The sequence below is a fragment of the Panthera uncia genome (assembly GCF_023721935.1).
Source record: "Panthera uncia isolate 11264 chromosome C1 unlocalized genomic scaffold, Puncia_PCG_1.0 HiC_scaffold_4, whole genome shotgun sequence".
In the NCBI taxonomy this organism is placed as follows: Eukaryota; Metazoa; Chordata; class Mammalia; order Carnivora; family Felidae; genus Panthera; species Panthera uncia.
The window spans coordinates 30,627,930-30,651,414 of NW_026057585.1; the positions used below are offsets into that span (position 1 = coordinate 30,627,930).

Here is a 23,485-nt window from a genome sequence, read left to right on the forward strand (position 1 = left end):
TTTTTTTGTTTATTAATTTGTGGTTTTTCTTAGATTCCACTTATGAGTGAAATCAAATCAAAACTACAGTGAGATAGGGGTGCCTGGGTTGCTCAGTCACTTAAGCATCTGACTTCAGATCATGATCTCACAGCTTGTGAGTTTGAGCCCCACGTCAGGCTCTATGCTGACAGCTCAGAGCCTGGAGTCTGCTTCGGATTCTGTGTCTCCCTCTCTCTCTGCCCCTTTCCCACTCATGCTCTGTCTTTTTCTCTCAAAAATAAATAAACGTTGAAAAAAAAGTTAAAAAAAAAACTACAGTGAGATACCACCTCACACCAGAATGACTAAAATCAAAAAGACAAGAAATAACAAGTGTTGGCAAGGTTGTGGAGAAAAAGGAACCCTCATTCACTGTTGATGGGAATGTAAATTGATATAACCACTATGAAAACAGTATGGAGGTTCCTCAAAAAATTAAGAATAGAAATACCATATGATCCAGTAATTACACTACAGAGTATATGCCCAAAGAAAACAAAAACACTAATTCAAAAAGTGCTCCCCCACGTTTCTTCTAGCATTATTTACAGTAGCCAAGATATGAAAGCAATTTAAGTGTCCATCGATAAACGGATAAGATGTGGTGCATATATATATATATATACATATATATATATATATATGTACACACACACACACACACACACACACACACAATGGAGTATTACATGGCCATAAAAAAGGATGAGATTGTGTCATTTGGGACAACCTGGATGGAACTAGAGGGTATTATGCTAAGTGAAATAAGTCATACTGAGGTAGATAAAAGAAAATACTGATGAATTCATTTGTCTAAGAAAAAAAAGTTCTTCATAGAAAAACATGAGCAAAGATGGCAAAATGAGGAATTCATTTTAATATGTATCAGAAAAAATATATATAATTTCTTTAAGCCATAATGATCCCTTTAAAGCGGTGGGAAAAAGAACACCCCTGTCCCCCCAAAATGGGCAAATATATTAGAAGAAATAAAATATATTCAACTTTGCTAATAATATGAGATACGCAAAATAAAGTTTTGAGGCTCCTGTTTCATCCCTAAGGTTAGCAAAGAAAAACACATTTGATGGGATACTAAGTTGCCAAGGATTTGGAGAAATCGGAAATTTCCCATATTTTCGAGAAAGTACAAATTGGAACAATTCTATATCAAGGTATTAAATGCGCATACCTTTGATCCAGCAGGTTCAAATTTAAGATTTGAACCTTATAGATTTAATGTACGTGTGCCAAATGTCATACGTGCTAGGATATATGTTACAGCACATGTGTATGGCACAAAATCAGAAAACAACTGTCAGGTGCTGGTAATAGAAATCATGGGGCATTTGTACAAGAGTATTCTATGGTCACTACAATGAAAGGGAAAACTCTGTACTAATATGAGAAGATCTCTAGATTTAGCATAAAGTAAAAAAACATCCGGAAAGTATGCATAGTTGCTACTAGTAAATTTAAATATAATGAATATGCACATGTATTTTACATGTCTCAGGAAAAATATGAAATAAACTAGTAACTATGGTTGTGACTGAGGATGGACCTGTGTAGTTGATGTGAGGCTTGAGAGGGTAGCTAACTTTATGTCATATATTCTTCCCCATGCCTCTTACATTTTGTATGGTATTACTGTTACATATTCAGAAATAAAGACTTAAAACTGCTAAAATTAAAACTAAAATAAAAATACATGGAAAGGGAGCATTTAGTAATAGGGTGGAAGGAGTTATGCTCCTTGAAACAGCATACCTCAAGCATACCTTGAAACAGTAGGAAGAGTCTGCTGATTACAACAGGGAGCTGAAAACCATAAGATATGCATCCTAATCTTGCTTTAATTATGACCTTTCGATGTTCCAGTCTCTAATTTCTTTTTTTACTGAGGTATAATTGGCGTATAACATTATATTAGTTTCGGGTATACAACATACTGATTCAGCATTTATATACACTGGGAAATGGTCACCCCCAGTCTAGTTGCCGCCCATCACCATGCACAGTTGCACTTTTTTTCTTGTGATGAGAACTTTTTAAGATTTACTGTCCTGGCAACTTTCAAATACGTACAACACTATTATTAATGATAATCACCATGCTGTACGTGAAATCTAATTTCTTCTGCTATATAGTCACTTGGGAAGTTTGCTAGAATGCCTCTATGTTCCAGCGCCATGCTTATAAAGGGAGTGAATTAGAAAAATTGTTCTTCAGTATCAACTAGATTTTTCCGGAATTCCTTTTCTGGCTGCCTTGTGCTATAGAATGTGATATAGCTAGAATGAACTACTTGTGATTCTGCAAGCTGCACATGTTATCTTTGGATTCTGTGTCTTTGTATATTGTATACAGACATCCTGCCACCATACTACATTCTCATTATTTGCTAGCCCCTATCTGTCCTGACTTCCCCAGGAGGCAGTTGATCTGTTCCTCCTCTGTGTTCCTTATCGTCACCCCTGTCAGAGCACTTTTTACTACTTGTGACATTGAAATAGCCTGTTTATAGGCACCTCTCCTCCTCTCTTGATCTCAGGTGCTCAGACTTTTTCATCATTGTGAATCTAACTCCCACCACATAAACCCCAGATCTTCAAAGGTAGTTCTATTTTTAGCTTTTTGAGGAACCTCCAAACTGTTCTCCAGTGTGGCTATACCAGTTGCATTCCCACCAGCAGTGCAGGAGGGTTCCCCTTTCTTTGCATCCTCACCAATACCTGTTGTTGCCTTAGTTGTTAATTTTAGCTATTCTGACAGGTGTGAGGTGGTATCTGATTATGGTTTTAATTTGTATTTCCCTGATGATGAGTGATGTTGAGTATCTTTTTATGTGTCTATTAGCCATCTGGATGTCTTCTTAGGAAAAATGTCATGTCTTCTGCCCATTTCTTAACTGGGTTATTTGGTTTTTGGGTGTTGAGTTAGATAAGTTGTTTATATATTTTGGATACTAACCGTTTATCAGATATGTCGTTTGCAAATATCTTCCCCCATTCCATAGGCTGCATTTTAGTTTTGTTGATTGTTTCCTTCACTGTGCAGAAGCTTTGTATCTTGAAGTCCCAATAGTTCATGTTTGCTTTTGTTTCCCTTTCCTTCAGTGATGTGTCTAGTAAGAAACTGCTCCAGGGTCAAAGAGGTTGCTGCTTGTGTTCTCCTCTAACATTTTGATGGTTTCCTGTCTCACATTTAGGTCTTTAATCAATTTTGAATTTATTTGTGTGTGTTTGGTGTAGGAAAGTGGTCCACTTTTATTCTTCTGCATGTTGCTGTCCAGTTTTCCCAGCCCCATTTGTTGAAGAGACTCTTTTTTCATTGGATATTCTTTCCTGCTTTATCAAAGATTAGCTGACCGTATAGTTGGGGTTCATTTCTAGGTTTTCTATTCTGTTGCACTGATCACTGTGTCTGTTTTTATGCCAGCACCATAGTATCTTGATGACTCAGCTTTGTAATATGGCTCTTAATGGAAAAGCATTCGATGCTCATGGATTAGAAGAACAAACATACTTAAAATGTTTATACTACCAAAGCAGTCTACCATTTTAATGCAATCCCTATCAAAATACCACCAACATTTTTCACAAAGCTAGAACAAACAACCCTAAAATTTGTATGGAATCACAAAATACCCCACATAGCCAAAGCAGTCGTGAAAAAGAAAAACAAAACTGGAGGTATCATGATTCTGGATTTCATTCTCTCTAAAGCCTTTAGGGCACAGTTCTATTTTCTTAACGGTTGTGAGTCAAAGTTTAGCCACCTTCTGCTTTCCCCAACCAAAGCCATTGGAGTGAAAGTCCAGTAGCTGAATCAGTCCCTAGTGACCCATTGATATCACTCAGAGGACTGCATCTCATACTGTCCATATGCATGTTTTGGTAAAGGAAAGAAGCAGGGATAAGCCCTACTTCCCCATGAAATCTCCCTAACGCATATGGCCAACACACATCATATACATTATCTTCTGTCCGAATGAGCTGCCTCTTTTCAGGACATACTTTTTATCAAGTAACACCTTAAGCCTTAGGAAACATACTAGCTGCAGTGAATGATAACCATAGAGGGAAGAAGAATGAGGAACAGTCAACAAAGCAGTGTTTACAAGAAATGATAACTGGAAAAGATTAAGAGTGAAGTAAAGGACAATAGGGCAGAGTAAAAGGGATCTTCACCATGTTTAGTCATAAACTTCCTTTTGTAATAAATTTTGTAAACACCCAAAGATAAGCCTCCCAGTAAAAGGTGTCTTACATAATAGTGAATAGGAAATAATTGTTGAATCATTGAAGTAATCAAAGAATGATTTCAAACACATCTTGGACAATCTTGTAAGAAGACAAGTTCAAGCCATTTGTGTACATGGTATTTGGATGAAGTAAGATGTAAGTTGCTTGGCCATTTTTACATTACCATCTCTATTTCCTCAAACTTAGTCTACAGCCTGCCTTATTTGTTGCTACCTTCTCACCTCTTAAGCTGGAGTTGAATAGCCCTTGGAAATGTATTTATTAAGAAGACTCTTCAGTGTTGGCTGCTGTATAGAAATTCAAAGAAAAAATAGAGCAGTCCTCTCTCCAGGAATATAGGAAATAGGTTAAGGAAGCTTAGGAAAGCTGATATGACCATGCCAGTGGTCTCCTTTGGCCTACCTAGTATCTGCATGGCCAACAGCAGGGGGGAACATACCAGCACAGGAAAATTATATTACATTTTGCTTGACCCCAATACAAATAATATGTGTGATCAAAACAGAATTCACTATGAAGATAATGCCCACAAAATGGCAGACTAGAAGCTCCAAGCCCTTGTTCCCTCATAGAGACATTAAAATAATAATAACAATAATAATAATAATAATATGACTAAAATAATCTTATAGAACCTCTAGAAAACAAAGTAAACACAACAGTCAAGTGAACCCCAATCAAGAAAAAGCCACATTGCCTGCTCCCCTAGATTAAGGGATGATCATCGACCAATGTAATTCATGACATTAACCAAATGGAGGGGAGAAAAATGATAGTCTCAATTCTAAGGAAGAAACATCTGACAAGATTCAACACCTTTTCATGTTAACAACCCTCGACAAAGTAGAAGTAGAAGGAAACTACCTCCACAAAACAAAGGCCATAAATAAAAACTCACAGCTAATTTCACACTCAATGGTGAAAGGTTGAAAGCTTTTCTGCTAAGATTGGGAACAAGACAAGGATGCACTCCTTCACCAATTCTATTCAGCATTGTACTGGAAGTCCTAGCCAGAGCAATTAGCAAGAAAAAGAAATAGAAGGCATCCAAACTAGAAAGGAAGAAGTAAAATTATCTCTCTTTGCAGATGACATTATCTTTTTTTCTCCAGATTTATTGAAATCTTTTTGACATATAACATATGTAAGTTTAATGTGTGCAATGTGATGACTAGATACATGTATACTTTGTAAAATTATTTCCACAATAAGATTAGTTAACACCTCCATCCTTTTACATAATTGTGATTACTTTTGTGTGTGTGGTGATAACACTTAAGATCTATTCTCTTAACAACTTAAAGTATGTAATACAGCATTTTAATTATAGTCATCATGTTGTGCATTAATTAGATCCCATATCTTACTTATCTTATATCTGAGAATTTGTACTCTTTGACCAACATCTCTCCATTTCCCCTACCCCTTAGTCCCTGGCAACCACCATTATACTCTATTTCTATGACCTTACCTTTTTAAGATTCCATATGTAAGTGGGAACATACACTATTCATCTTTCTCTGTCTGACTTATTTCACTTAACAAAATGCCCTCAGTGTTCATCCATGTGGTTGCAAATGACAGGATTCCCTTCTTTTTCATGACTCAGTAATATTCCATTCCATTGTCTATACAATAGTGTACACACACACACACACACACACGCACGCATCGTCTTTGTCTATTAATCCATTGATAAAAATTAGGTTGTTTCCACATTTGGGCTACTGTGAATCATGCTGCAGTGAACATGGGGTTCATATATCTCTTCGAGATAGTGCTTCCATTTCATTCAGAAGTATACCCACAGTGGGATTGCTGGCTCATATGGTAATTCTATTATTAATTTTTTGATAACTGTTTTGATTACTGTAGTTTCATGATAAAGTTTGAAATCAGGAAATGTGATACCTCTAGTTTTGTTCTGCTTTCTTAGGATGACTTTTTTTATTTGGGATCTTTTGTGATTCCATATAAATTTTAGGATTATTTTTTTCTATTTCTGTGAAAAATATCATTGGAATTTTGATGGGGATTGTATTGTTTGCTAATATCTGATTTAGAATTTTTGCCTCCTTATAGTTGTCATAAACTTTTTCTATACAACTGTGGTCATATTTGGTATTAAGGACATTCTTGAATAATGAGATAGCATACCTTATTTTTTTGTTTATTTATATTATTTTTGAGAGAGAGAGAGTGCAGGAAGGGCAGACAGAGAGGGAGACAGAGAATCCCAAGCAGGCTCTGCACTGACAGCCTAGAGCCCACTGTAGAGCTTGAACTCACAAACCATGAGATCATGACTTGACTTGAAACTAAGAGTCACACACCTAACTGATTGAGCCACCCAGGCACCCCAACATGCCTTATTTTTGATGCCCAACAAGAATTTCTTTTTTTTGTTTTCTATTAAAAAAATTTTTTTTATATATGTTTATTCTTGAGACAGAGATAGAGTATGACCAGGGGAGAGGCAGAAAGAGAGCATGAGCAGGAAAGGGGCAGGGAGAGAGAAGGAGACACAGAATCTGAAGCAGGCTCCAAGCTCTGAGCTGTCAGCACAGAACCCGTCACGAGGCTTGAACCCATGAACTATTAAATCAGGACCGGAGCTGAAGTTGGACGCTTAACCGACTGAGCCACCCAGGCGACCTCTGACAAGAATTTATATAAAAAATATTGTTAAATGTTTGTTTGTAGAAATCACAGTTAAATCATCTGAGTCTTGAGGTTTATTGTAAAGAATTCACACTGATTTCAATTTCTTTAATAGATACTAGAAGCTTCCGGTTTCCAGCGACAAAAAGCACAGATTCCCTGAGGATATCATTGTGTGTGATGGTGAGTAAGTCCACTCATCCTTCCAGCTTTTGTTCCTAAAACCTATGTTTTAACCTTTTGGGGCACAACACTATATAAAGGCTATAGGTTTAAGGTGTATGTGTACTGACCAAAGCAGAGACACTTAGAAATTCACATATTATGTTAGGTCTTCCTTTCTTCTGTAGGGTAGCTTATATGGATAATTAATGCCCCCAAATATTAAAATCTGTCCTCTTTAATTGTGTGACCTTTCTGATGCCCCCCAAAAATGGTAAAAAGGAAATATTAAGCCAGAAAAATAATGATTTCCCCTTTATAAATCAGACTTGAAGAGGCTTTGAATGTGTACTCCTTAATAATGAGCCCGCACATTTAAGTCACAAATTTAACAATTCCTAGACTTAAAATGGATCATTCCTGACAAGTGTTGGAAATGTGTAAAAGGACTATACTTGAGGTAGGGTGCACTTACGTATGCCTTCAGTATACCACAGCGGAAACCATAGGCTGCAGAGGGGTCACACCAGTTGACTTAATTGTTAAGATGTTCTTCTGATTCGGTTTCTGGAAGAAGGGTGGGGGGGTTTTCATATTAGTACATTAGTACATTTAGTTGAACCTTTTTTAGGGGAATCAGAGCAATCTGCATCTGTGAAGGGTCCTCCTGAAAAAAGAATGAGCAAAGTGTAAGACTCCACCTATGGTCACCATAGGAGATATGGCACAAGCTGTCTTGCATGTGTAAGTGTGGATGAAAGAAACGGGGCACATGGCCTCAACCTCTTTGGAGAATGGGCACAAAGACACACTTAGAGGGGTGCCTGGGTGACTCCATCGGTTAAACACTGACTTCGGCTCAGGTCATGATCTCATGGTTCATGGGTTTGAGCCCCACGTTGGGCTCTGTGCTGACAGCTCGGAGCCTGGAGCCTGCTTCAGATTCTGTGTCTCCCTCTCTCTGCTCCTTCCCCACTCGTGCTCTGTCTCTGTCTCTCAAAAATAAACATTAAAAAAATTTTTTTAAAAGAAGACACAGAGAGTAGCTTGAAAGACGCTTTTGTGAATTCATAAATATGTTATACTAGCACTTTACTGTCCAAGTCTTATTAGAGACTCTTTCCTGAATATCCATCCTGCAAATTAAAATCCTCTGTGATTTCAGTTTTCCCTTTAAGACCTATATTTTTGGTGCAATAAGATTGAACTTAAGTTCAGTTAAGCGAACTGATGCATTTTTCAATCCAACATGTAGGCAAGTTGCCATATTTATCACAGCCAAACCACTAGGCAAGTTCCATTGCCTTACATTTTATGTAGTTCTGGATTTCTCTTCGCTTAGTCTGTTTTTCAAAATCCAGCAAATGCAAGGTGATTTTGGTTTTGGATTGTTTTTACTCTTACATCACAGTTGCTAAACTCTCCAGTTCTAAAATTCCTAAGCATGTGAATTATGTCCCTAAAAGGCTATTATTTTTTAAGACATTTAATTTTTTTTAACTGATCACTTGCACTCACCACATTTCTGAACTGAAATTGTCTCACATGTCTGTGCTTTTCTGGAAGGGCTGGTACATTTGCAGCTTTGTGGCTTTTCACCAAACTTTGTGTAACAGGATGTTAAACGAGACTCTTCCTGTCTGAGAATTTCACCATTCTCTAAAGATGAGTGCACGAGGTGCCAAAGAACCACAATTTCTAAAACAACATGCTACCGCATTTGGGAGGAGTTAAATTGATAAAACATGAAAAAAGTCATTTCTATTAAATCAAATCTCATTAGCTTCCATCAGTTTAAGAATATTTTAACAATTCTTCTTTTACCAGGAGTATACTCTTGGTACTTAGACTTGCAAAATATAAAAAGTTATTTCTCCTGGGGTACCTGGGTGACCCAGTTGGTTAAACATGTGACTCTTGATTTGGGCTTGGGTCATGATCTCATGTTGTGTGAGATCAAGCCCAATGTTGGGCTCCATGCTGACAGCACAGAACCTGCTTGGGATATCCTCTCTCTCTCTCTCTCACTCTCTCTCTTTCTCTCTGCTCCTCCCCTGCTCACACATGCACACTCTCTTTCAAAATAAATAAACCTTTAAAAAAGTTATTTTTCTTGCCAGCAAATTTTCTTCCAAATAATGGAATCTGGAAGAGAGACGCCAAATTTATTTTTTTTCATTGCTAAATAGTAAAAACATCCTGCTATACATCCAAATATAACTAGCCTTAGATTCATCATCTCTAGAATCATATCTTTTTAGCTTCATAAATAAAGTGAAAAATAATAGCAACAAAAAATGAGAGAGACAGAGGGGGATTCCTTGATCCAGTTGGTGAGGAAGGACTCTTTTTATTTGGATGATAGTCATGTGCCCACCCTCTCCTACATCAATATCTGTGTCTCAGAAAGTACAGGACCTCTGTATTTAGTGCAGCTTGGGTCCACCCCTTAAAATGTCCAAGTTTAATTTCAGGACTATTAAAATTATCTGTCTCAAATATTGTTGTGTATCTTTTTACAATAATAAAAGAAATGTCAGCTCTAATTATTATAAAGTTCTGTTATCAAAATGAGCTCCTGACAACCTTGCTAGATGTTAGATTTTTCTAGCTGCTCTTAAAGCTAGCAGTGGTCAATGTGATTATGTTTGCTCAGGAGATAGAAACAGAAGCATGTGTATGTCACTTGAGAGTCTAGGCCACAGAAATTTGCTCCTGTACTCCACCAGTTCCATCTTTTCCCTCCTACTGGTTCAACTTTGACAGCAGTGGAGCTTTGACCTTGCAGATAAATAGGCGTTCTTAGTGGGTACAGAACAACTAGATGGAAGGAACCTGAATCCCTGCAGAACCCTGTGGAGGAATGCTTCCAAACAAGCCTGGAGTGGTAGAAGCAGAGGTGCTGTGACAGCACCCTCTAAAGGGATCTCTATCTCCAGTGTCCTCCCTGTACTCTTTCTCCTCCTGCCATCAGAATGTGGAACTCTATATGCCTTTGGAATAAATCCCATTACTCAGGTCCCACCTGATCTTTCAGCCTCATCCTTAATGAGCCTGTGGCTATGGTGAACTCCAGTGGATTCCTAGCATTTGCTCACTACCATTGTTTATTTGCTCATTTCATTCTTTTGGTCTAAAATACATTTCCTCTCATTTTTCTTTGATGCAATCTGAGTTATCTTTTGAGATCCAGCAGTAATGGCACCTCTTCTTGTAGCCATCTAAAATCCTGAATATAATTAATTGTTGCTTTTTTAGACAACCAAGCACTTTATTTTTAACATTATGTTAGCAGTTATTACTTCTCATTTAATGGTAAAATATTCATGTTCATCAAGATACAGGTTAGCCAAAGAACTTTTCTTTGTTTTTAAATACACAAAAACCGTGGAAATGCTAGTTTTGAAGGCCTGAGAGGTATATAATGATGACAAATAGGCAAAACGTAAAGTAATAGCTTTTATCAGCAGCCTTTAGTTGGGCTGATGACAAAGTCTCAATTTTGAAAATTCCTTAACTTTAAATAAACTATCCTGGCAAGGTTTGATGACATGTCTAAAGATACTTTAAAAGTGGAGATTAAAGGGCGCCTGCGTGGCTCGGTCAGTTAAGCATCTGATTCTTGATTTCAGCTCAGGTCATGATCCCAGGATCATGGGATGGAGCTCCGCATCAGACTCCACACCTGCTTGGAATTCTCTCTGTCTCTCTCTCTCTCTCTCTCTCTCTCTCTCCCTCTCCCTCTCCCTCTCCCTCTCTCTCTCCCTCTCCCTTTTCCTCTCTCTCTCCCTCCCTCTCCCTCTTTCTCTCTTTCTCTCTCTCTCTCTCTCCCCTTCCCTCCCTCCCCCTCCCCCTCTCCCCTGCTTGTGCTCTCTCTTTCTCTCTAAAAAATAAAAATAGAGTGGAGATTAAAAAAATTTACTTGTTCACTATCTTGAACCAGTTATCACAAACAATAAAGGTAGACCAAACTGGCTATCTATTATTTTCATTTCACAGATTGGATCTTTGGGTCAAGGGTGAATATGGTCTTTCCAGTTAGCCTCACTGCAAGACATCGAATCTGTTCCTGGAGTAATAGGGTCAGAGCAAACTGAGGTGTGGCCAAGAAACTAGGATGGGAGATGCCGATAGTACCTATAGTCACCATCAAAGATGTATCATGAAACAAATTACACTAAATTCAGGGTGGAGTGAAGGAAAAGTCACAGTCACCTGAACCTGGGCTGAGGGAAATGAACAGAGGGACACCCTGACCTCTCAGAGAGTGGCATTAGCAAGCCTTTTGTCTTTTCCACATTCGCAAATATTTAATGCTAGCATCTAGAACCCAGGTCACAGAGGAAGCTTCTCCTTCTGATATCCATCAGACAAATATAAAAACCTCCTAAATTTTACATTCTTTTTCCCCACGCTCAAAAATACTAACTGCTGAACTAAGGGCAGCTCTTGTTTCCACTGGCTCAGCCCACACTGTGATTATGAACAAGATGACATATTTATTACAGCTATCTCACTAAGCTGATTCACTGACTCAGATTTGTGCAGTAACAGTTTCTTCTTATTTCTTTTTTTTTATATATATAGATTTCCTCAGTCCCACCAATATCAGAGTATTTGTTTTGTGGTGTTTAGCTTTCTGTCACAGTAGCTAGTGCCTCTTGCTCTCATTCAAGAATATAGCAAGGCTATAGATCTTGACTCTAAAACTATTTATTCTTTTATCCCCAGATTTTTATCAGCTGAAGAATTGCATCAAATAGATTGATGGCCTGAAACTGCTTAAAGTCTGCATTTCCAGGAACTCGATGTGGTTTAGGATATCATCAGTTTGGGGCTCCTTCTTCTTATGCTTCAGGATGCTAAATGGGACTCTTCTGTTAGGGGTCCACTAAGTGTCCTGGACTGAGAACACTAGGTGCCAAATAACTAATTCCCAAGCAAGGTGCCACATCAGCTTTTACAGTTAGGTTAAACTCAAGACAGTAGAAGAAAAATAATATGATTATATCAATTAATGAAGAAAAAGCATTTGACAAAAGTCTAACACTCACTCGTGATGAAACCTTTCACAAATTAGGAATAGTGGGGTATTTCCTCACCTTGATAAAGAATAGCTGAAAAAAACCTACAAGCATACTTAATGGTGAAAAGCTAGATGCTTTCCCGTAAGATTAGGAACAAGGCAATGATGTCTGCTTTCACTTCTATTGAACATCATGGAAGTCCTAATGAAATAAGACAAAAAAAGAAAAGGAAAGATATATAGATTTTTTTATGTAGAAAGTCTCAAAACATCATCAACAACAACAAAAAATTCCTGGCACTAATAAGTGATTATAGCAAGGTTGCAGGATACAAGGTTTACATACAAAAATCAATTGCTTGCTTATACATTGGCAATGAACACGTGGAATTTGAAATTAATAACACAATATCATTTATGTTAGCACTCCTGAGAAAGAAATACTTAGGTTATACATCTGAAAAAAAAATATGTGTAAGGTCTAATGAAGAAAATAACTCTGTTGAAAGAAAACAAAGAAAAATCTAAATAAATGGGAACACTCAGTATTGTCAAGATGTCAGTTCTATAGATTCAATATAATCCCAGTAAAAATGCCAGCAAGTTATTTTGTGGATATTGACAAACTAATTCTGAAGTTCATATGGAGACGCAAAAGACCCAGAATATACAGCAAATACTGACGGAGAAGAAAATGTCAGAAACTGAAACTACCCAGCTTTAAGACTTACTATAAAATTATAGTAATCAAGACTGTGTGGCACTGGAAAAAGAATAGACAAGTAGATCAATGGAACAGAATAGAGGGTCCAGGAATAGACTCACACAACTATAGTTAACTGATCTCTGACAAAGGAAGAAGAGCAAATCAGTGGATAAAGCATAATCTTTTCAATAAATGCTGCTGGAACAACTGCACATTCATATACAAAAAAAAAAAGGAAGGAAAAGAAAAAGAATCTAGACACAGATCTTACAATTTTGATAAAAATGAATTCAAGTTGGATCATAGATCTAAATGTAAAACATAAAACTCCTAGAAGATAAGATAGAGGAAAAACCTAGGCGACCTTTGGTTTATTGATAACTTTTTAGATACACTACCAAAAATCACAATCAATGAAAAGAAAATTGGTAAGTTGTACTTCATTGAAATTGAAAACTTTTGATGTTCAAAACACAGTATTCAAAGAGTGAAATGACAACGTACACATTAAGAGAAAATATTTACAGAAAACATGTCTGATAAAGAACTGATGTCCAAAATACACAAACAACTCTTAAGACTCAAGAATAAGAAAACAACCCAATTTAAAAATGGGCAAAAGATCTGAACAGACACCTCACAAAGATTCACAGATGTCAAGCAAGCATCTGAAAGGATGCCCCACATCATATGTCTTTAGAGAACCCTACATTAAAACCACAATAAGAGGGGCACCTGGGTGGCATAGTCAGTTAAGCTTCCGACTTTGGCTCAGATCATGATCTTGGCAGTTCGTGAGTTCAAGACCCGCTTTGGGCTCTGTGGTGACAGCTCAGAGCCTGGAGACTGCTTTGGATTCTATGTCCCCCCATCTCTCTGCCCCTCCCCTGCTCTCTTTCAAAAATAAATAAACGTTAAAAAGGAAAAATTCTATCTTTTGGGATGTGCACTGGGTGTTGTATGGAAACCAATTTGACAATAAATTTCATATATTAAAAAATAAAAATTAAAAAATTAAAAAATAGATATTTACATATGTCAAAAAAAAGAAAAAATTGTAAAAATAATTTTACAAAAATAAAACCACAAAAGATACCACTAAACACAAACCAAAATGGCTAAAACCTAGAATGCTGATGACACCAAATACTAGTAGAAGATATGAAGTGATAATAACTCCCATTCATTGCTGTGGGACTGCGAAATGGTTTGGCCATTTTGGAAGACATTTTTGTAGTTTCTCCCAGTGCTTAACACTTACCATCCGATCCAGGGATTGTGCTCCAGTATTTACCAAAATGAGTTGAAAACTTAATTTACAAAAAACCTGCATACAGATGTTGAAAGTAGCTTTATATATAATTGCCAAAACTTAGAAGCAACCAACATATGCTTCAGCAGGTGAATAGATAAACAAATTGTGATATATCTGGTCAATGGAATGTTAATTCAATCCTAAAAAGAAATGGGCTCTCAAGGCACGAAAAGACGTAAGCAGACTTCAGTACAATTTGCTAAGTGAAAATTTCAGAAGCCCATCTGAGAGGCTACATATTGTCATCCAACTATATGACATTCTGAAAAGGTAAAACAGTAAAAATACCAGTGGTTGCTAGAGGCTCAAAGGGAGGAAGCGTGGTATGAATAGCTGGAGGTCTTTTGGGAAATGAAACTATTCTGTATGTACATACATATAAAACATACAAAAAATGTACCACACTAAGTGAACTCTAATATAGAATTTAGTTAATAATCTTTCAACATTGATTCAGCATTCATAACAAATGTACATGCTAATGTAAGATGGAAATAACTGGGGAAAACTGGGGGGTGGAGTGGGCTAAGGGATATATGGAAACTCTTACTTTTTGCTTTATTTATGTAAACCTAAAACTGATCTAAACAAAATAAAGTCTTAATTTAACATAATGCATAGGACATCAAAGAATGTAATTTCAGGCATCTGGGTGGCTCAATCGGTTAAACATCCAACCCTTGATCTTGGCTGAGGTCATGATCTCACAGTTTGTGAGATCCAGCCCCACGTTGGGTGCTGCACTGACAGCATGGAGCCTGCTTGGGATTCTCTTTCTTCCTCTCTGCTTCTCCCCTGCTCATGCATTCTCTCTCTCTCTCTCTCTCTCTCTCTCTCTCTCTCTCTCAAAATAAATGCATAATCTTAAAAAACAAACAATGTAGTTTCAATTCAATCAATTTGACACTATATTACATTAGGTAGGAATTTTTTAAGTTTTATTTTAATTCCAGCTAATTAACATACAGTATTGTATTTGTTTCAAGTGTAAAATATAGTAATATAACACTTCCATATATCACCCTGTGCTCATCACAGCAATTGCACTCCTTAATCCCTGTCATCTATTTAACCCATCCCCACACCCACCTCCTCTCTGGTAACCATCAGTTTGTTCTCTATAGTTAAGGGTCTGTTTCTTGGTTTGTCTCTCTCTCTCTCTCTCTCTCTCTCTCTCTCTCTCTCTCTCTCTTTCTCTTTTAATCCCTTTGCTCATTTGTTTCTTAAATTCCACATATGAGTGAAATCATACACTATATGTCTTTATCTAACTTATTTCACTTAGCATTCACTTAGTTCCATCCGTATCATTTTAAATGGAAAGATTTCATTGTATTTTGTTTGTTTTCAGGAGTAGAATTTAGTGATTTATCACTTATATATATCACCTAGTGCTCAACATGACAAGTGCCCTTCTTAATACCCATCACCCATTTAACCCATCCCCCATTTAACCACTTCCCTCCATCAACCCTCAGTTTGTTCTCTGTTGTAAAGAGTCTCTTATGGTTTCTCTCTCTCTCAATATTTCATTCTTTTTTATGGCTGAGTAATATTCCAGTGTGTGTGTGTGTAGACATACATACATCCCATATCTTCTTTATCCATTCATCAGTTGATGGACACTTGGGCTATTTCCATAGTTTGGCTATTGTAGGTAATGCTGCTATAGAAACTGTATAAATATTGTATAAATGCTGCTATGTATCTCTTTGAGTTAGTATTTTTATATCCTTTGGGTAAATACCTAGTAGTGCAATTGCTCAGTTGTAGGGTTGTTCTATTTTTAACTTTTCAAAGAAACTCCATACTGTTTTGCACAGTGGCTGTACCAGTTTGCATTCATACCAGCAGTGCAAGAGAATTCCCCTTTCTCCACATCCTTGCCAACACTTGTTTCATGTGTTGTTGATTTTAGCCATTCTGACAGGTGTGAGGTGATATCTCATTTTAGTTTTTATTTGAATTTCCCTGATGAGTGATGTTGAGCATCTTTTCATTTGTCTGTTAGTCATCAGGATGTCTTCTTTGGAAAATGTCTATTCATATCTTCTGTCCACTTCTTAACTGGATAATTTGTTTTTTAGGTGTTCAGTTTGATAAGTTCTTTATATATTTTGGATACTTTATCAGATATGTCTTTTGCAAATATCTTCTCCCATTCCATAGGCTACCTTTTAATTTTGTTGACTGTTTCCTTCACTGTGCAGAAGCTTCTTATTTTGATGAAGTCCCAATAGTTTATTTTTGCGTTTGTTTTCCTTGCCTTAGTATACATACCTAGAAAGAAGGTGCTACAACTGATGTCAGAAAGGTTGCCGCTTGTGTTCTCTACTAGGATTTTTAAGGTTTCAAGTCTCACATTTAAGTCTTTAATCTATTTTGAACTTATTTTTCTGATTGGCCTAAGAAAGTGGTCCAGTTTCCTTCTTTTGCATGTAGGTTTCCAGTTTTCCCAGCACCATTTGTTGAAGAGATGGTCTTTTTCCCATTGGATATTCCTTCTGCTTTGTTGAATATTAACTGACAATATAGTTGTAGGTTCATTTTTGGATTTTCTCTTCTGTTCTATTGATCTGTGTGTCTGTTTTGTGGCAGTTTTGATTACTACAGGTTTGTAATGTAACTTGAAGTCCAGAATTGTGATGCCTCCAACTTTGCTTTTACTTTTCAAGGTTGCTTTGGTATTCTGAGTCTTTTGTGGTTCCATACAAATTTTAGGATTCTTTGTTCTAGTTCAGCGAAAAATGCTGTTGGTATTTCAGTAGGGATTTTATAAAATGTGTAAATTGCTTTGGGTAGCATAGACATTTTAACAATATATGCTCTTCCAATCTGTGAGCATGGAATGTCTTTCCATATTATCATGTCATCTTCAGTTTCTTTCATCAGTGTTTTTTAGTTTTCACAGTATAGGTCTTTCACCTCTTTGGTTAGGTTTATTCCTAGGTATCTTATTGTTTTCAGTGTAGTTGTAAATGGGATCGATTCCTTAATTTCTCTTTTTGCTGCTTCATTATTGGTGTATAGAAATGCAACAGATTTCTGTACATTGATTTTCTATCCTGCTACTTTCCTGAATTTGGGTGTCAGTTTTAGCAGATTTTTGATGGAGTCTTTCAGGTTTTCTATATAAAGTATCATGTCATCTGCAAACATCTTACTTCTTTCTTGCTGATTTTGGGTGCCTTTTATTTCTTTTTATTGTCTAATTGCTGAGGCTAGGACTTCCAGTACTAGGTTAAATAACAGTGGTGAGAGTGGACATCCCTGTCTTGTCCCTGACTGTAGAGGAAAAGCTCTCAGTTTTTGGCCATTGAGGATGATATTCACTGTTTTTCATATATGGCCTTTATTATGTTGAGGTATGATATTAGCTGTTTTTCGTATATAGCCTTTATTACATTGAGGTATGTTCCCTCTAAACCTACTTTGTTAGAGTTTTTATCATGAATGTATGTTGAACTTTGTCAAATGCTTCTTCTGCATCTACTCAAATTATCTAGTGGCTCTTATCCCTTCTTTTATTAATATGGTGCATCATGTTGATTGATTTGCAAATATTGAACCACCCTTGCAACCCAGGAATAAACCCCACTTGATTGTGGTGAATGATTGTTTAAATGTATTGTTGGATTCGGTTTGCTAGTATTTTATTGAGAATTTTTGCATCCATGTTAATCAGGAATATTGGCCTGTAGTTTTCTTTTTTAGCAGAGGCTTTGTCTGCTTTTGGAATGAATGAAGGTAATCCTGACCTCATAAAATGAGTTTGGAAGTTTTCCTTTTCAATTTTCTGGAGTAGTTTGAAAAGAATACGTATTAACTCTTCTTTTTTTTTTTTTTTTTAACGTTTTATTTATTTTTGAGACAGGGACAGACAGAGCATGAACAGGGGAGGGTCAGAGAGAGGGAGACACAGAATCCGAAACAGGCTTCAGGCTCTGAGCTGTCAGCACAGAGCCCGACGCAGGGCTCGAACCCACGGACCGCGAGATCATGACCTGAGCCAAAGCCGTCCACTTAACCAACTGAGCCACCCAGGCGCCCTTTAACTCTTCTTTAAATGTTTGGTAGAATTCACCTATGAAGCCATTTGGTCCTGGGCTTTTGTTTGTTGGGAGTTTTTTGATTACTGATTCAGTTTCTTTCCTATTATCAGTCTGTTCAATGTTTCTATTTCTTCCTATTTCAATTTTGGTGGCTTTTATGTTTCTAGGAATTTAATAATTTCTTCCAGGTTGGCATATAGTTTTTCAAAATATTCTCTTGTAATTGTGTATATTTCTGTGGTATACCTTGTTATCTCCCCTCTCACATTTGTGAATTTATTTGGGTTCTCTCTCTCTCCCTGTCTTGGTAAGTCTAACTAGAGAATTATCAATTTTAATAATTTTTTCAAAGATCCAGCTCCTGGTTTCATTGATCTGTTCTATTGGGTTTTTTGTTTTTTTTTTTTTAGTGTCTCTGTCATTTATTTCTGCTCTAATCTTTATTATTTCCTTCCTTCTGCTGACTTTAGGCTTCATTTGTTGTTCTTTTTCTAGCTCCATTAAGCATAAGGTTAGATTGTTTTAGATTTTTCTTGCTTCTTGAAGTCAGCCTGTATTGCTATATACTTCCTTCTTATGACCTCTTTTGCTGCATCCCAAGGGTTTTGGACCATTGTGTTTTCATTTTCATTTGTTTCCATGTGTTTTTTTTATTTCTTCTTTGATTTCCTGGTTGATGCATTCATTCTTTAGTAGCATATTGTTTAACCTCCATGTATTTGTGGTCTTTCTGTATTTCCTCTTGTGGTTGACATCTAGTTTCATAGCGTTGTGGTCACAAAAGGTACATGGTATGATTTTAATCTTTTTGTATTGTTGAGGCCTGTTTTTTGACCTAATATGTGATCTATTCTAGAGAATGTTCCATGTGCTCTTAGAAAGAATGTGTATGCTGCTGTTTTAGGATGGAATATTTTGTATATATCTGTTAAATCAGTCTGTTCCAGTATGTCATTCAAAGCCATTGTTTCCTTGTGGATTTTCTGCTTAGATGCTCTGTCCATTGATGTAAGTGGGGTCCCCTGTTATTATTGTGTTATTATCAATTAGTTCATTTATGTTTGTTATTAGTTGCTTTATATATTTGGGTTCTTTCATGTTGGGTGCATAAATATTTACAATTGTTATATCTTCTTGTTGTATTGTCCCCTTTATGATTATATAATGACCTTTGTCTCCGGTTACAGACTTTGTTTTAAAGTCTAGTTTGTTTTATATAAGTATTGCTACTGTGGCTTTCTTTCGACATCCATTTGTGTGATAAATGTTTCTCCATCCCCTCACTTCTGACCTGCAGGTGTCTTTAAGTCTAAAATAAGTCTCTAGTAAGCAACACATAGATGGGTATTGTTTTTTTATCCATTCAAACACCCTATGTCTTTTGATTGGAACATTTAGTCCATTTAATTCAAAGTAATTATTGATAGATATGTATTGTCATTTAAGTAATTGTTTTGTCATTGTTTCTGGAGATTTTCTCTGATCATTTCTTTTTTTTTTTTTTAATTTTTTTTTTCAACGTTTTTTATTTATTTTTGGGACAGAGAGAGACAGAGCATGAACGGGGGAGGGGCAGAGAGAGAGGGAGACACAGAATCGGAAACAGGCTCCAGGCTCCGAGCCATCAGCCCAGAGCCTGACGCGGGGCTCGAACTCACGGACCGCGAGATCGTGACCTGGCTGAAGTCGGACGCTTAACCGACTGCGCCACCCAGGCGCCCCTCTGATCATTTCTTATCTTTGACACTTTTGGTCTCTCCTTTGCATACAAAGAATCCCCTTTAATATTTCTTACAGGGCTGGTTTAATGGTCACAAACTCTTTTAGTTTTTGTTTGTCTGGGAAACTCTTTATCTCCCCTTCTATCTGAATGATAGCCTTACTGGATAGAGTACTCTTGGCTACAGATTTTTCCCAGTTAGCACTTTGAATATATCATGCCTCTCCCTTCTGGCTTGCCAAGTTTCTGTTGAGAAATCTCCTGCTAGCCTTATGGGTTTTCCCTTATAAGTTCCCAGGACTTCTTTTGTCTTGCTCCTTTTAAGATTTTTTTTCTTTATCACTATATTTTGCAAATTTAATTTCAATGTGTCTTGCTGTTGGTCTGCTTTTGTTGATTTTTTAAATTTTTTTTAATGTTTATTCATATTTGAGGGACAGAGAGAGACAGAGCACTAGTGGGGGAGGGGCAGAGAGACAGAGACAGAATCTGAAGCAGGCTCCAGGCTCTGAGCTGCAAGCTGTCAGCTGTCAGCACAGAGCCTGATGTGGGGCTTGAACTCATGAGCAGTGAGATCATGACCTGAGCCAAAGTCAGACGCTTAAGCAACTGAGCCACCCAGGCACCCCTGCATTTGTTGATTTTGATGGGAGTTCTCTGTGCCTCCTGGATCTGGATATCTCTTTTCTTCCTCGGATCAGGGAAACTTCCTGCTATAATTTCTTGAAATAAATTTTCTTCCCCCTTTTTTCTCTCTTCTTCTAGGACTCTATAATATGAATGTTATTACTTTTGATGGAGTCACTGAGTTCCCCAAGTCCATTCTTGTATTGAATAATTCTTTTTTCTCTCTTTTGTTCAGCTTCATTATTTTCTATTATTTTGTCTTCTAGGCCACTGATTTGTTCCTCTGCTTTTTTCAGCCTGCCATTCATTGCATCAAGCCTATTTTCAATCTCCGTTATTGCACTCTTTATCTTTGATTGATTCTTTTAAATTCTTTTTTCTTTGTGGTAAAGGTCTCACGGATGTCTTCTATTCTTTTCTCAAACCCAGTGAGTATCCTTATGATTGTTGCTTTAAATTCTCCCTCAGGTATGTTACTTGTATCTATTTTTCTTAGATATCTGGCCAGCATTATCTTGTTCTTTCATTTGGGACAAATCCCTTCATCTTGGGATTTTATCTAAGTCTCTGACTTCTTCTCTATGTTAGAAATGTCAATTAAGAGATCAACTAGTGCCCAGGACCTGGGTGTATCTCTGGTGTGTGCTACGTGCACTGTGCTGTTGCGTTTTGGCTGCTGTATTGATTAGGCCAGTCACATGCAGAAGTTCTCCTTGCCTGCTGTGAGCAGTGTTTGGTCCCTTTCTGAATGTTCCAATTTTTAACTAGATGTACTCTGGTCTGCTTGTGAAAATGAGACCTAACACCAACTCCACCAGAACTGATGCCCTGCAGAACTCTCTGGTTGGAAGACATGGTGTGGACAGGGGTTTGTGCTGGCCTTCTGGGGGAGGGGCCTGACCGCATTGGGAACTGAAGCAAGCTTGACTGAGAAGGGCCATCCTACCATAATATATGGGGGTGGGGCTTGGTGTAAGCAAGTTAGGCAGCCAGTGTCAGTGCACTGCTTCTGTGTTTATGCTGAGAGATGGGGGAGGTAAATGATACCAGTCAGTTCCTTTGTTCTAAAGACACATCTCTGCAAACTCTGCCTTTCAGGGACATACTCAGAGAAGAGTGAACAGTCTCACCACTGTGAGCCCAAGGCATTCCCCAAATAGCCACTTCCATACTGTCTGCCCTTGGGTTGTTTGCCTGTCTTTTCTCCAGGAGCAGCACAGTGCCCTCTAGGCTCCATCCCAGCCATGCTCTCTGACCTTTAAAACTGTAGACTTTAATCCCCACTGGTTACAAGAACTCACATAATTCAGCCCTTTTCATTTTCCAGGCCAATGGCTTTGGGGAAATTGTGAGTTCCCCTGTGTGCTTCTGTCTCTTTCTTGCACTTCTCCATAATCACAGCTCCTTCCCTTCTGCAGCACCTGCAATCCATTTCTCCCCTAAACCACGTCTCCACACTTCCTACATTCTTCATTGTGGCCTCTTCTCTCCCTTTAGTTGTGGAGTTTGTGCTGTCAGTCTAGGAAGACATTTTGATTGTAACTCTTCTCTTACCAATGGACTCTTCTGTAATAAGACTTATTGAATGTTGGACTTAAAAACATTACATTCCATGCAATGACACATCATGGGAGCTGGAAGAAAGTTTCTTGATTTATTTTTTTTCTTCTTCTGTTTCATTTCAAGATTCACATGCTTGCATCCTCATGATTAAAGAGGACAAAAAAGAAGGCTCTCTGATCAGAGGATGAATTCTGATAACTCTGATTTGGGTCATATGTTTATTTCTCCTCCTGAATCAGTCTCTGTTCTTCTAAGAAAGCTGAGTGATCTGTGATTAACCCAACTTGGGTTAAATGCCCTCCCCTTGCATCATCTGTAGATGGATAGATAGATAGACAGATTACCTAGATAGAGCTATCTATCTGTATCATCTATCTATCTATCTATCTATCTATCATCTCCATAAGGGCAATGCCTTGACAGGTTTACAGCAAGAAAATTGCCTCACAGAAGAAATCTGCCTAGAGAGTTAGGTATAGGAATCACTACTCAGCAGAGGAGGAGCACCAGAAAACTGGAGGAGAGGAGAATCAAACAGGAAGTTTCTGTGTGTAGGTGATAGAGATGTCACTTAGCAGGTGTTCAACAGCACTGTGATGAGGTCTCTATGTCAGAGAACTCTGAAGGCCAGCAGTGGTTTGGTGTCTTTATGACCCAGGGTTTATCTATTGCCAGCAAATGTTGGGCAAAATTTCATGGGGTGTATAAAGCAAGCAGGTTTTAGATGGCTAAAAATCTACTTGGGGGAGGAGGCTAAATTAAAACAATTACATGTGTAAAACTTGAGTTTGGTGCCAGTCAGCTTTTGAGCTAACAGATCTCAGCCTGCAGTAAAGAAATAAACAACTTAGGGGCCAATACACAGAAGCTATCTGGGCTCATTTATATAGTATTTTCTTTTTGAATGCATGGTAATCCAGGTAGGGAAGTATTCAGATATGTGTGATGAAAAGCTGATCCACAAACTTGGAAAAATTTGTACTGTACCATGAAATAATCCTCCGAATTTTTAAGCTATAGGACTTTGTCTTCTCTTTTAAAGAGAACTTTGAGGTCTCTTTTTAAAGTAGCATAGGTATGATCCAGGTTAATACCTAAGACAATTAAAAATAATATGTATTTTAAATTTCCTGTAGAAAACTAAAGAAAGGCATAGAGAGAAAAAAGAAACTTTTTACTGAAATATTAAGAGCACAAAGAACTATCCATTTGGGGAGGAATATAAAGGGACCATTTAAGAAAAGGTTATATATTTATTATATCAGATTTCTAGCCACAGTCACTTCTAGCTATAATGCTGTTTGTTACATGCTCAGATGATAGGTACAGCATCAACTCCTGAGGAGCTCTGCCTATGTCAATTC

The 23,485-nt window shown here is 37.4% G+C and overlaps 2 protein-coding genes across 6 annotated transcripts in view; both read left to right on the forward strand.

Annotated features, from left to right (window-relative positions):
• The window catches only part of LOC125912427 (guanylate-binding protein 4-like), a 107,956-nt gene extending 95,019 nt beyond the window's left edge, over window positions 1–12,937 (forward strand). For all 4 annotated transcript variants that reach the window (XM_049616831.1, XM_049616829.1, XM_049616832.1 and 1 more), the window contains 2 exons: window positions 7,066–7,133; window positions 11,844–12,937. In XM_049616831.1, coding sequence (XP_049472788.1) covers window positions 7,066–7,113 — 48 coding nt within the window. In that variant the 3' untranslated portion in view covers window positions 7,114–7,133; window positions 11,844–12,937. The remainder of the gene's footprint in view (window positions 1–7,065; window positions 7,134–11,843) is intronic.
• Window positions 1–23,485, forward strand: part of LOC125912429 (guanylate-binding protein 1-like) — a 182,199-nt gene that overhangs the window by 117,992 nt on the left and 40,722 nt on the right. The window lies entirely within an intron of this gene.